Consider the following 14659-nt stretch of genomic DNA (forward strand, 5'->3'; position numbering starts at 1 on the left):
CTTACCTAATCATTCTTCATCTTAGTCCACCATTACCTAATTCATATACTAATATGATGCAGCTGAGAACAAAAGATTTGATATTGTTTCATAATGATTAAATTTTTATTTTTTGAATTAAAAAAGGGTGAAGGCAATCTCATTTTTGCTAAAATCATAGGATCTTAATATAGGACTTGCAAGTAGTTGGATGTACTTTTGATGTTGTAGTAGCATCTACTAGGATGGATCCTAAATCTCCCCATAAATTAAGAAATAAAAATAAATTACGAGTTGCACAGCGGAACGGTTCCATTTTTAAAAAATTAATTTTACAATGATTTGTGGAAATGCTATACATCTTTCAGTGTTAAAGCGAAAGTGAGTCCACGGTGCGGGACGTTAACTGGTTACAACATCCGAGTTCAGGGTCTGGCGAAGCGTGTAATCGAGGGAGGATTAGCGGCTAAGATCGTGATTTCGAAGGCAATCCAGAAATTCTGGAGGAGACAAATGTATTTTGTAAATAGTAAACTATCGAAAGGAGTGAGACCGGGGGTGTCTTATTGCGGTTTTGTTTTAGTGGACGGCGATTCGAAATATATTGCAGGTAATTGTAGAAGAATGCTTGTGGATTGGTGGTGAATTTCGCTCAACTGGTTGAATGCAACTAGAATTTCTGGTCCGCTCGGAGCTTGTCTGAGAAAAGGTATGGAATTCTGTCTTTTTGCGTTTATCATTCATTTTTACATGTATGCAAATTCATTCTCATGACAGTCAGCGCTAATTGCAGTGTGTTTAGGGTTTTTTAGGGATTCAATTAACACTATGAACTGATATAGTAGTATAAATTATCCAGAGGAAATAGTTACGGAAGTTTTCCGTCGGTCACTCAATCTTTATTTGAATTTTCGTTCTAACAGCGAAATTCGTCGGGCCAGTTTTAGTTGCCAGGAAGTAAATGGGTGTTATTTATGGTGTAATTTCTAATGCGCTAAATTAATGGTTGCTATTCACCTGTAAAACATGACAAACTACATGTGAAATACTAGGAGTCAGGCAATGCCGGCGATTCAAATCCATGTGTTCATGGACAAGACAAAAATGACCTAGGGCTGGAGGCGTTAAAACTACATTATGCGACAAGGGCTTTGTAGTCTAGAGAGAGTGCGCTGGGTTACCGGGACTGCTGGGAGCGACATGTTAAATGGATAGACCATCAGCGGTTGAACAAATTCATGAGACTTCCCAAGGCTCAGTGACAAAGTGGGTGCATGTTAACCACGGAATTGTGTTTTGACATCAGCACATTGCCAGCCCAATTAAAATATCCAAGGATCTGTGGTGATTCCACGGGGTTTGAATTACTTTTGTGACTGTGCTTGCTTTCTCTGTCTTCCTTTGCAGGGGAGTTCTTTGAGGGTTCACACCCCCCCTCACCCCATCTCTCTCTCTATATATATAGTTTTGCTTTGGAAAAATGTGCAAAAATGTTTTGTATTAACTTAAAGCCCATATACTGATTTTTAATTGCCCAGGACAAATCTTAGAGTATTTGTTGTCGATTCAAGAAACCTACGTCCTCCAGACTGGTCTGCCAGCCGTTCCCTGTTCTGGAGATACGGACACCAAAATCTGAAATACAGTGACCAAGGCATCTTAAACTCCATAGCTTGAAACATCGGCCAGTCTATTTGGAACAATATGAACTAAAAGGATTAAGCTTATACAAGAACATGAAGACAGCAGCTGAAAAGAGTGGGTGACTGAGATGGAAGGAGTAACAAAACTCTGGGCTTTGGTGATTGTCCGACTTATTTGTGATTGACAAGGCAATATTGCGTCTTGTTTTTTCTGTTCGTGAATCCTCTTGGTTTCATCAGAGAGCATTGCTATGCTGATGGAGTTAGCCCCCTCTAACTCATCTAGGATACACTCCATTTTGTAGATTGTCCTTTCCTGCTTTGAATTTTCGGGGTGTTCCTGTTACTGGAAAATCTAGCAGGCTTAGTGCAAAGCCTCACAAGGCAGATTTAGACCTTGCGGGAACATGAGATTGACCACCAGCATCACCTAGCAGCTTTCTCCAACTTGTTAGTGGTGAATAAAACCACAAGGGAGATTTCCCTATGCATAGATCACCTAAAGGATATTCAACAATAAGGGTTTAGGTGTTGGAAAGGTCTAATGATTTGGACAAGGTACTGGTAGAACCAAGAAGACTAAGATAATCTTTACCAAAGTTCAAGTACTCTATCTTTAGACCACTAGAATGGATTAGTGAGCTGTTATAATTTAGGGTTTGATAGATTAATATATGGCATGCAATGTCATATAACAGCTAGAGGAAATAGCCTTACAATGATTGATCAATTAGGCATGCAAGGTTTAGGGTATGCAATTGAGTTTTTATGGCTGAAACAAGCATAAAACAACAATAATAAAGATGATGTCAGCCTTTTTATTAGGTTTCATTTATGCAATTAATTCTAGATTTTCCTTTTTTTTAAGTTATTGAATGCAATCCTTGTTAAAAAGGAAATAACACAGAAATAAAATTATAATTTAACACAATTTCAAGAAAACCCTAACCCTAGCTCTAAATACTTAGAATTAAGAGAGGAGGAGGAGAAAATATAAGTGAAGGAGAGGTTGATCAACACTTGCTAGATTAGTGCCTTGATTTAAATGGGCAATGGAGTCTTAGCGAAATTTGAATGAAGATGACCTTGATGGATGGGGTGAGAGGGGAAGAGCCTATTCTTACAAACCCTAACAACTTTCTTAGATAGTAGATTTTAAGTTCAAGAGATGCACACATTGTAGTTCTCTTAAAGGATTCAAGGAAAAAAACTTTGCATAGCATAAGAAATCAAGATTTCAAGATAGATATTGCAACTTCAATATAGAACACATATAAACTCTAATTCACATAAGATAGAATGCAAAAATTTAAAACATAAGCAACAAACTTACATAATTTCCACAAGAATCTCCTCAATCAATCCCAATGAAACCTCCTCATGCAAAAGATCCTCAAAGACAAACTCACATCATGAAATTACATTGCGGTCAATTAGAAGAGAAGATAAAAGCTAGTGTGCACTTCCAAAGAAGTGTGATGATGAATGATGATAAAATGAAAAGTGACTCCCCTCTGTTTATATGAGGGTAATTGAGTCACTTTTTCATGATTTTACAAGAAAGTCCCTAAAACAAGTTTACTAGAGCATTCAACTAGGTTAAAGGTCAATAATGCAATAGGCAATAATGGATCAAGGAATTGAGGCAATGGTCCAAAAGTGTTTCTTACTCCAAGAAAACCTCAAAGTTCATGTTTATATCTCCAAAAGGCACCTCCTCCACTATGATGTCATCGAGAAGAAGCCCTATGTCACCCTTTTCATGCATGTGGGAGTGACATGTTGATGTTTTGGGTAGCATTGGGAGTATTCTCACATGTGGGGCAAGTGGGCTAAATGATGGGGCTTTGCACCCTTAGACCCATGGTTTTCTAATGGGTCATGGTATAAATCCATGGTATTCTGATGACCCATGGTATAAACCCATGATATTCTAATGACCCATGGTATTTTGATAACCCATAGTATAGACCCATGGTATTGCACCCTTTGGAAGAGTATAAGTACAAGGATGAGTGATTCATTCTTGTGGTTGATACGAGAGCATTTTGTGGAGGAGAAGGTTGAGTAGGCCTTATTGCACCCTTTGGAAGAGTATAAGTACAAGGATGAGTGATTCATTCTTGTGGTTGATACGAGAGCATTTTGTGGAGGAGAAGGTTGAGTAGGCCTTAGACCCCTTGAGGGTTGAGAGGGCTTGTGGAAGGTGGTCGACAAGAGATCATCTTATTGAGGAGAAGGCCGAGTAGGCCTCAGACCCCTTGAGGGTTGAGAGGGCTTGTGGAAGGTGGTTGACAAGAGAGCATCTCGTGGAGGAGAAGGTCGAGTAGGCCTTAAACTTGTGGAGGGTCAAGAGGGCCTGTGGCAGGTTGGCAGAGAGCATCTTATGGAGGAAAAGGCTGAGTAGGCCTTAGACCCCTAAGGGTAGAGAGGGCTTGTGGAGGGTGGTCGGCAAGAGAGCATCTTGTGGAGGAGAAGGCCAAGTAGGCCTTAAACTTCTAGAGGGATGAGAGGGCCCGTGGATGGCTAAGAGGCTCTAGTTGACTAAAGAAGATTGAGGAGGAATTGTTGGTGGAGATTTACGAGGAAATTCAAGAGAAGTCAAACAAAAGGAGAAGGACCACGTTGAGGGGCCGATTTGTTGTGGAGGCCAAGTTATTTCCTTGGGCTGATTTGATAGATGTGTAAGCCATACGATTGGTAGAGAGGCTGTGAGTAGGGAAAGAGGGTAAAGATCACTCCAAGGAGGCCGAGTTTGTCTTGGGTCCAATTCCATTTCAACATTTGAGTTTTTCAGTAGCCATAATCTCCAGGGGGCTGAGTTACATGTTCTCCTTCAACTGTTATTTCTTTGAGTAATTTTCTTTGGGTCAAAACAAGGATTTTTTGTAAGCTTTCCCTTGTATTGGGCGTTTTTTCTGAGCATTGTAAAAGGGCCATTTTCCCTTTTATGGGACCCCTAGATTCTTGTTGAAGCACTAATAAGAATTGTGTTTTGGGTCTGAAATTTTGTGTTCCTATGCATGATTTGATTGCCTGTTTTATAAGTTTCGCTGTGTTAAATTTGTTTCTACTTAGACACATCTATGTATTTAAGTTCATTAGCTGTGTAAAGTTAATAGGAAGCTATTACCAAATTTGGTGTGTGTGTATGCACTGAGTCTAGTGCCCAAAAATCTCATAACATGGCACAACTTAGGGCAAGCATTGGCATCAAAGAGGGATGTTCTAGCCCTCCCAAATCATCTTTGTGATAACCATCCTCATCTAGGCTTCGAAACAAGGTACCATCCATCAAATAGTTTCAAAGGCAGCTTGGGGGTGTCTTGGGTCCATCTGAGCACATCATCAAATAGTTCAACGCCCAAGCTTCAAGCTCAACTTTTCAGCATTTAGAAGCTCATCAACAGGTGCAATCGCATGTGGAAGCTGCTCAAGGTCCAATGCTTATCTCTAGAGGAGTAACATTGGGGCCACAAAGTCAACTTTGCTCTTAGAACAAGGGTAAAGTGCCCTCTGGAAGGTGCTGAAGAAGAGTCAGGTTGATCCTGCCCTTAAGGGATCTTTGCCATATATGTGACACCACTTGAACACAACCTCTCAAGATCAGATGAGATCACCTTAATTAGGGACACGAAACCATTAAATCATCATGGTGAACCATATCTAATGCTAGGGTACAAGAAATACTTTACACAAAACTCACCTTCAAATCTCTAACTAGTTCAAGAACTATAAACAAGTTACCTCACTTATGTACGAATATTAGTTCAACAACCCCATTAGGTGTTTCCAACCCCCAAGGGGGACTGACATGTCCTAGGTTGATCCATCAATCCATATGTGTGTGTGATATGGTGGTCATGGAGTAGGACAAACTTCAAGGAAGACGCCACATCCATGAGACCAACTAATGGGGGCATGTTTCCTCAAAATCTAGTAGGCTTTTGGAGGGGACTCACAATGTGAGTGCCAAACCTTGTAGCAACAATGAGGGAGATTTCTATTGTCACCTCAACAAACTCCCCCCCACTCTTTAGTTGAATTCCACTAAAAAGGGGGCTTCCTAGTACTCACCTATAAGGATATTCTAAGTTACGAGGTTCAAGGTGATGCAGATATAGGCTAGGTGAAGACACTCTTTAATGGACAAAGGCTCAATTCTTCTTGATAAGGAACAATGTATCATGCACCTAGATTGGATGAGGACTAGTATGATCTATGGTTTCTTGATATGTAACAACAAAGGAGTACCTAGACCCATAAATGTCAAAGACAAGGTTTATTAAAAATATTAGGTCAACAAAACAATAGAGCAAACCCTCAAAATAAGCCTCAAGTTGAATCTAGGCTAGGGTTTGGGTTTCCAATGCACAAATATATTTAGAGAAGGATGATGTCAGGTCTCCTAGAGGAAGATTTACCGTGAATAAAGCTAAATTTTGTGTTAAAAGGCATCATACAGATAAATCTTAGGTCTTTAGCCCGCAAAGACATTGACAATGCCCTAGATCAATTCGTCCAGAGGAAAATCCCTAGTGGCTTGCCTTAAAAGGCTCAATAAAGTAAAAAGGAAGATAAATATTTAGTTTTTTAAGATTTTTGATCAACACAAAATTTTTCCAGTGCCTAATCCTACTCGAGCGATGGAGTCTTTGTTGAAATGTGTAATTAGGTTCGGTCTTCATAATGACATATGTAATCATGATTTTGTGTAAATGATGTAAAGAAGAAAAATAAAATTATTCTTGTTATGTTTGAGGCATGGGTTTCATGCTCAAGGAATTTTAAATTAGGTCAAGCTCCCATTGAGAGCTTCTAGTGCTTGACATTTGGTCTACAAGTCAAATGAGTAATTGTTATGTATTGAAGACCCATTTGGGCATATCACATATTAATTATTTGAGTCAAATAGAGTCAAAGACACCTTCAAGACCTTGTCAAAGAAGCAAGCATCAAGTCGACCTCATGAAGCAACAAGTCGCCTTGGAGATAACTACAAGTTAGCCTAATGAATGGGATAAAACACCTATATAAAGGAGGACTCAATATCACTCAACGAGGCATTCATTCGGCCAAGAAAAAAATCGATCAAGAGGAAAAAGAGAGCTTAATTCCAACAAAGACAAGAAGACATAAATGGAGGAAGATTGAAGCACTTGTAGGTCTATTTTCTGGGTTATTCTCCTCCACAAGTGCGATGCAATCAGGGCTTCCCACAATTGCAGAAAGTCACAAAGATTGGGCTTTTCATAATCTGATTTGAAGGCCAAATTAATAAAGAGAAAGCAGACTGCCAAGTGAAGGGAATAAGAGATCAATCTAACCATAATTCACTCATATGTGCGAGAAATGCAACAGTTGCAGTTAGGTCGAGAATTGCAGACTTAGAGGGCCGAAGTTACAGTCATCATTGCAGGTCCGAAGGCTGAAAAGACAAGTTTGACCTGGGTTGATATTGTGAGAAGAAACTTCTACAAGAAAGAAATTGGACTTCGACTTGGAGCTGTCTTTGACTAGAGGTCTTTGTCAAGGGTCTAGGTCTTGGAATTCGTCAATTGGAGATTCTAGAAGAAGAAGATTTCTTGTGGGATTTCTTCTCAGGTTCGAGAACTTTATGGTTTGGTAACTGTTTGACGAAGAGAATAATAATAATACTAACCAAATGAAAGAAGAAGCTAAACAAGAAAAGTAAAAATTCACCACAAACAATTATCAAAGAAGAAAAATCTCCTACACTTGTTGCCCCTAGATTTCTCAACATGGTATAAGAGCTAAGGTTACTTAAATGAAGGACCAAAAAGGGCAAGATTCAGATCACAAGAGGTTACAAGAAATGTGAAGAAGTGTCTCCTCCTAGAACAAAGTCTTGATCAAATTTTGGGCTCAATTCTTTCGAGCCCTAGTTGCTACAATCAGAACATAAGCAATGAAGAAGTATAAATTTCTCAAACATTGATTTGATGACCAGAGAAGTCTATCATCAAGATCTTTTGAAGGTCGAATTCATTGCAAGGAAAAGAAAAAGTCGGGATTGTTTGCACCATCCCACGAAGTTTAACCTACAATAACAACCATAGATCAGAGATTTTGAGGTAAATATAATTGTTTTGAAGTCCCCATTCAAGAGCCGAGATCTCCTTGCAAAAAGTTGATAAAGGAAACTCCAAAAGGAAGCTACAATCAAATTTCGTTGTGTAAAATAAACGGATCCCAAGATCTGATCCTCTTTTGGGCATGCATAGACCTGATATTCATCTTAAGGAAATTCATACTCGACAACCATATCACCCTTCAGACACACATATAAATGCCTCTGTCAAAAGTTCAAGCTTGTTAAAAGTTTGAAGCACAAATCTCTCTATCTCTGTGATAGCATAGATCTCATCTTCAAGATGTGTCCTTGCTACATCACTACTCTACTCTACTTTCAAGTTCAAATCCTGTGGTGACCGAGTTCTATGGCAACAAAAGATGCAGTTGCCAATACTTGTTCTCTGAAAAAGATCCATTCATTATAAAGAAGTTTGAAAAGGACTAATGAAGCAAACTTGAAGCAATTTAGTCTTCAAGCAAATGTCGAAAACTGTATCATCACTAGAGAGAAACATTGATATGCTTATAACTATCAGTTTTACATGAAGACCAGTGAAGCTATAGGGACATTGATTCAAGGTCAGTGAACAGGGTCTTTGTGGCAATCATATACTTGAAAGGAGCAATGAGTATTGTGAAGAATATCTCACACTAGATCAATGAAGACGACATCCAAAATTGCAAGTTATCATGACAAAGGTAAGTAACCATAAGGTATGTATGTTATATATATTTTTAAGGATCCATCATAGGACGTTTATGGTTGAAGATATAATTCTAGGGTTTGTTAGTATTACAGGAAAAGGATGAACTTTAGCATCGCATAAAAAGGGAATAGAATCTGATCTAGGGTTTTAGAAACCTTAGGATGACCTTGTGATTGTATGAAAAAACCCTAGAAAGAAATTTTGGCATCAAGTTTTGGTATCGTATACTTTGCTTGGGGTGCTTGTAAATAAATATTGCAGGTACAAGAAGTAAAGATGGATGGGCTAAGCCTTTGTTTTTAAGAAACATGATGGAAGAAGGAATTTGTATAACTATGGATGTCTGGATCTCTTTTTTTTCCGAAGAAGAAAATTCATAATTTCAAAAGTGAAATTACATGCTGTAGATGCCCGAAGGCATATGCTGAAACTGTGGCTCTCGTCCACTGTCAAAACAAAACTAGTAACAGAAAGAACCCCGGAGGGGGTACAGTAATGGTACTATGACCATCAAAATAGTGTTCAGAAAGTATCTTCTGTACAAAGAAGATGTCCATATTTACAAGTATTTTGCTGTTATATACATAGAATTCGGCAAAAAGTTCATATACATATGCTGTGAAATTAGAGGCTGCTGCCTCCCTGTATTTCTCCATCGATATAAGGCCTGTGAAAAAATTGGTATGTCCCTGCTGGTGTAAATTCAACGATCATCCACTCCCCTAGAGGACGATGCGTCGCTTCTTTTGATAGCCGGTCAGCAGTTTCATTTCTTTCCCTGTAGATATGAGAAACAGATATTTGGTCAAAGAATGTTTTGAAAAAAACAATTTCTTCCAAAATATTCCTCAATGAGTATGCATAACAAACAACAGTGTTGTTAAACCAATCAGTCACATTCTTTGAATCTCCAAAAATTTGCAAATTTCGGCAGTTTTTCTTAATGGCAAAGTATAAAAGATGTCGAAGAGAAATCAGTTCTGCATGGTTATTTGTTCCCGACCCCAGTCCCATACTAATATGAAAGTAATGAGATTCAGATAAATGGAAATAAATGCCTCCCCCACAGCCATGCTGTTGAGCGGCCCCATCAAAATAGGCCCAAGGAATTGAACTATTGATATGCTCCTGCCGGATAGTCCGAGGTCTTGTGTTGCTGATGTCATTTGGAAGTTCTGCATATGCCGCACAGATAATAGGATGGATAAGGTTCCAATTGACCGGTCTGTCCTCAAAAATAAAAGTATTCCTCTTGATCCAAATATGCCAAGAGACAAGCAGTGGGAGGTTCCGAGTTTTGTCCGTAGCCGAGGAACTCCACCAGTGTTCCCAGGCTAAACTGATGTCCGCCCCCTGCCAGTTTATATTCAAATTTAGTGTTTGTATGACCTGTGACCAGATGCACCTGGTAGTAGGACAAGAAAGGAAGAGATGATGGGTCGATTCTTCTTCTTGAAGGCACAACACACACCGGGTAGGACCCAAGAAAGCCCTTTTTTTTAGATATGATCCAGTGGGGATCTTGTTTTCCAAAATGTTCCACATCAGCAATCTGGTATGCGGAGGTGCTTTTAATTTCCATAATGAATCCCACCAGCTTTTTAAGGCCTCCGGTTTTCTATTAGCAATGATTTTATCATAACCCAGTTTTGGTGAATATTGTCCAGATTTTGAGAGTGCCCATATAAGTTCATCCTCTGTATTCCTTAATCTGACATGTGATTCTATAAGTGCCTGTATATAATTTTGCCAAGATCTACTCCATTCATTTGGGATATGCCAGTGCTGTTCAGTCATCCATGCTTGTGAATGAAAAGTAGAGTTCTGCTGGTCCCCAATCTGTCCAAGGTACTTTATACCTCTGCTATTAAGATGGTGTATCAAACCTTCTGGTAATTTATGGGAGTTTCCACAGCCCGGCCAAGGGTCAATGCCAATTCGGACAGATGCACCATTCCCAATTTTCCATAGCAAGCCTTCTTTGATAATGGGCATAGCATTGAGAATGGCCCTCCATATCACTGAAATACCTCTCCTGTTCCAAGTTGTGTCTCTGATCCAGTTAGTGATGGTCGACGACCATATATATTTATGGTGGATAACCTCCGCCCAAAGACTATTGTGTTTCAACAAAAGCCAACCCTGTTTGGCCGCCAAAGCTTGAGCAAAAGCCGGGAGTAATTTGAGCCCCCAACCTCCCCACTTCTTTGGTGTGGCAATTTTGTTCCAATTTACCCAGGCAAAAGTCCTTCCCTCCTTTTTACCATTCCAGAGGAATTTACAGCAAATTTGTTGAATTCTGTGGAGTATCCCACGCGGTATTCAGGCAAGTGACATCCAGTATACCGGGGTGGCTTCAAGGACAGATTTTATGAGTATAAGTCGGCCAACTCTAGAGAGGAATCTATGACACCAGCAGCTGATTCTCTTTTCCACTTTAGTGATGAGCCATGTCCAATTTGCAATCTTGTATCCATCCGGTTTAAGTCTGAAACCCAGGTATTTGAGTCCTCCCATTAGATCAGTTTCTTGGAAGGCAAACTTTTGAATGGCTAGCTGAGATTCCTGCAGTGAGCAGTCTGATAGGGAGATGGAAGATTTTTCTCTGTTTATCTCCATTCCCGTTGCTTTGCAGAAAAGGATCAGAATTGCATTTAGTGAGGTAGAGTCCCGGACACTCCCATTCAAAAATATCAGTATATCATCTACAAAAAGTAGATGGGTCAGATAGAAATGCTCCATGATTTTTAGACCACTAAGTCCCCCTCTCCTTTTTTCTGTTGCAATAAGTCTGCTCAATCCTTCCATGACTAAAAGGAAAAGAAGAGGTGAAAGAGGGCATCCCTGCCTAATGCCTCTATCAATATTGAAGGATGAAGTGGCCGATCCATTTATAAGGATAGCAAAAGAGACAGAAGAGATGCAACCCATGATCCAGGAGATGAGGGTGGGGGGAAAACCTAGGTGAGTAAGGATCATTTTAAGATAAAGCCAATTCACTTTGTCAAAGGCTTTTGACAGATCAATTTTGAGAGAGATGCCTTTAAGGTTCTTGTGTTTTATGGAGTGTAAAGCTTCCTGGGCCGTACCAATGGCTTCTTGTATGTGTCGATGGTGGAGGAAAGCAAATTGCTCCTGGGAGATATGATTAGAAAGGATAGGTTTAATACGATTAGCAATAATTTTTGCAATGATTTTGTAAAGGCAGTTGCAGAGGGATATAGGCTTGAAGTCGTTGAAGGAGGCAGGAGAATCAGTCTTGGGAATCAAGGCTATGAAGGTGTAGTTCATGGGAGGATGAATATGTCCTTTGATTCTACTCTCTTCGATGACTGCCAAAAGATCCTTTCCCAACAGCTCCAGGAAGGCCAAGTAGAATTCCACTGGCCAACCGTCCGGCCCTGGACTCTTGTCTTTTTTGAACCACTTTAGTGTTCCTTCTAGTTCCTCCATGGTGACCGGTTGGATCAAATCCTCCACTGAATCAGGTTCCACAAACCTTGGAAAATGCCCTGCCAGGTTAATGATCTCCGGTAGATTGATGTCTGTCGGAGCCGTAAATTGTCTTTTGAAATGAGAAGTTCCCAATTTGGCTAATTGCTTGTGAGTTGTGGCCCATCCATCAGGATCATTAGGCAGCTGCCAGATAGTATTAGTAGCCTTTCTACCGTTTGCGAAGTTGTGGAAGAACTTTGTATTTCCATCTCCCGCTTGCAGCCAGATGGCCCTGCTTTTCAACCTCCACTGTTCTTCTTTGTCAAGTAGCAGCTTAATTTTATGTTTCTCCAGATTGTTCAAATGTACTTTAGACTCCTCCGATAAGAAACCAAGCCCCTGTTCATCCGTTAGCTGTGCAATCTGTAAATCAATATCGATGAGATGCTGTTCATCTCTCAGTTTCTTCCTCTTTGACCATTCCTCGGTCCTGTTCTTGAGAGTTTTGAGTCTCTCACAGAAATCCGCCGCCATCCTCTGTTCCCTCAGCGGAGGTTGAGATTGCCAGTATTCAGTAACAAGGTTGATGAATTCTGGATCTTGAAGGTAGCCCGTAAAGAATTTGAAAGGAGGACGAGGCTTCTTGGTTGGTCTAGTGATTTGAAGAAGTATAGGAAGATGATCTGATGAACCTCCAGTGCCTACCCATTGTCTGTACAGGGGGAGATGACGGAGTAGATTTTCGTGGATTAGGAAACGGTCCAATCTTTGTCCCAAAGCAGCTTCCCATGTTCTCCTATTATGCCAAGTGGGTACTTTCTTGTTCATGGGAACATCAACTAGCTTGTAGGTGTCCAGTAATGTACTCATCTGCTCCGAGATAGGATCCATTTGAGCATGATGACCCCAGGATTCCTCCATACCCAAGGAAAAATTTAAATCCCCTCCAATAATGGTAGTATTTGTGATAAGGTTATGTTCCATGAAATTATTCCAAAATGTCGCTCTGTTCTGATTAGGCCCATAAATGTTGATCACTCTTATTCTGATACCAAGTTCTCCCAAGGCCCACCCTCCGTAGGATGAATAGATCTTGACAACTTTAGGATTAATACCAATTGCTAGGCCACCCGATTTGCCATTGGCATCCAGACCCTGAAAAACCCAACCCGACAAAATAGATTGGAGGGTTCTGGTAATGTTGTCCGAAGAGCCAAGAGTTTCCTGTAGGAAGAGGATATCACATTTGGTTTCTTGTGCCAGTCGCTTGAGAGCCAATCTCTTTTTGGGGTTGGCTAGTCCCCTGCAATTGTAGGAGAGGCAAATCATGGGGAAACAGGAACAGAGGGCTCAATTGCTCTAAGCGCCCTTTCTATGGTGCACTGTCGGCCCCTGGCAACATCTGCCACTGCTGACTTAATGGCTGATTTGATCTTGGATGGACGGCCTCTGGCTGCTTTATTTTTTTTTGGACCGTCTAGGGGAGAGACCCAACCCCAAAAGTTTTGGCCGAGGCCGAGATCGAAGGTTGTAGGGATGAGAGCCCGTCCCTGATTGGGAGGAGGAACGGGTGGGGGGAGTGGAAAGCTCCCTGAGGGAGGTGGGAGTAGTGGAGAAAGTGGGGGGAGGAGGGATAATGGAGCAAGGAATGGAGGGAATAGAGCCCATAGCGGAGGAGGGAGGATGCAGAGATGAATGCAGCACAAAGAACATAACTTCGGAAAATAGTGCAGTAGTTATAGGAATAGACTCATTACCCATGATAGAAGTTGCTTCCACTGCTGATTTGGAGCGGGTCCGAGGAGGTGAGGTCGCAGCTTTTCGCCTGTTTTTTGTCTTCTTTGAAGCACCTTCCTCCGTCGCCGATGGGGCCTCTGCTTGTTTCCTTTCTGCATCTTCTCGCTTCGAATCTCCCTTGCTCTGCTCCATCGAGGTCTGATTTTTCGTCCCCTTCGAATTTTCCAAGGTCACCGCAGAGAGTAGTGGACAATCTTTGTATAAATGGCCCACTTTGTGACACTGCCTGCAACGAAATGGGACACCTTCATAGTCCAGTAGTTGTTTGCGCGAGAAGTGCCTTCAGTGAAGAGTAATTTTCTCTTCCAGCCCCGCCCTGGTATCAAGGTGTACTAGGATCCTTGCCATGGTCATAATGCCTGTTCTTTCGTAGGATTGATCGTGCTCAAGATAGGTTCCCAGGGCATCCCCAATACGCTTGAATACTTGTGGAGTCCAAAATTGCATGGGTAAACCAGGCAATCTCACCCAAATAGGCCCAGCTCCAAGCTGTTCGCGCTCAGGATCAAAAAGGGGGTCCCAACGCTTCAATAGGACTGGTGCTAGCTCAATATGCCAAAATTGCGACAATATCATTTGCGTGTACTCCGCTCTATGAAAGTGTAGAGCGAACCTGCCTTTGGCTAGGACCCATATTGCAGGAAGTTCCTTTAGTAGGGAACCCCAAATCTCCTCAGTCCATTGACGCAATCTTTCCATGGTATAGGTCCTTCCACGGACTCGACCAACCAGTACTTTCCTTGCAGTCTCCAGTGCATCCTCCATGTGAACGTCTTCACCGAAGGTCAGGTTAATATTCAAGTCTATGGGCTTGAGGACCCGCCCTTTTTCTGTTTGTCTGAGCGCCGGCTCGTTGGGTACTCTTTGAGCAGGTTCCGACACGGGTCCGAGGAGCAGTGCTGGGCTGATAAAGTAGGGCGAGCAGACAGTAAAGGAGAATTGAAGAAACCCAAACGAATAGGGGAATGAGGGTTTAAGCTGCAGGAACCGGGATGGATGGAG

At 41.2% G+C, this 14659-nt stretch overlaps 2 protein-coding genes across 3 annotated transcripts in view; one reads left to right on the forward strand and one right to left on the reverse strand.

Annotated features, from left to right (window-relative positions):
* The first annotated feature begins 328 nt into the window (after positions 1–328).
* Positions 329–14659, forward strand: part of LOC149189056 (Translation elongation factor EF1A/initiation factor IF2gamma family protein) — a 231441-nt gene continuing 217110 nt past the window's right edge. The window contains exon 1 of one of the 2 annotated variants that reach the window (XM_089411756.1): positions 329–688. The gene's annotated coding sequence lies outside the window, so the exon portion shown is untranslated. The remainder of the gene's footprint in view (positions 689–14659) is intronic. The other variant, XM_089411755.1, reaches the window with a different exon arrangement.
* Positions 13940–14422, reverse strand: LOC149189057 (uncharacterized). The gene has a single exon (XM_089410113.1). It carries the CDS (start codon positions 14420–14422, stop codon positions 13940–13942), a length of 483 nt encoding a protein of 160 aa, XP_089266239.1.

Source organism: Pinus tabuliformis, chromosome 3_1, assembly GCF_031772625.1.
Source record: "Pinus tabuliformis cultivar Carrire ecotype Pingquan chromosome 3_1, CPIR1, whole genome shotgun sequence".
NCBI classification, from domain to species: domain Eukaryota; kingdom Viridiplantae; phylum Streptophyta; class Pinopsida; order Pinales; family Pinaceae; genus Pinus; species Pinus tabuliformis.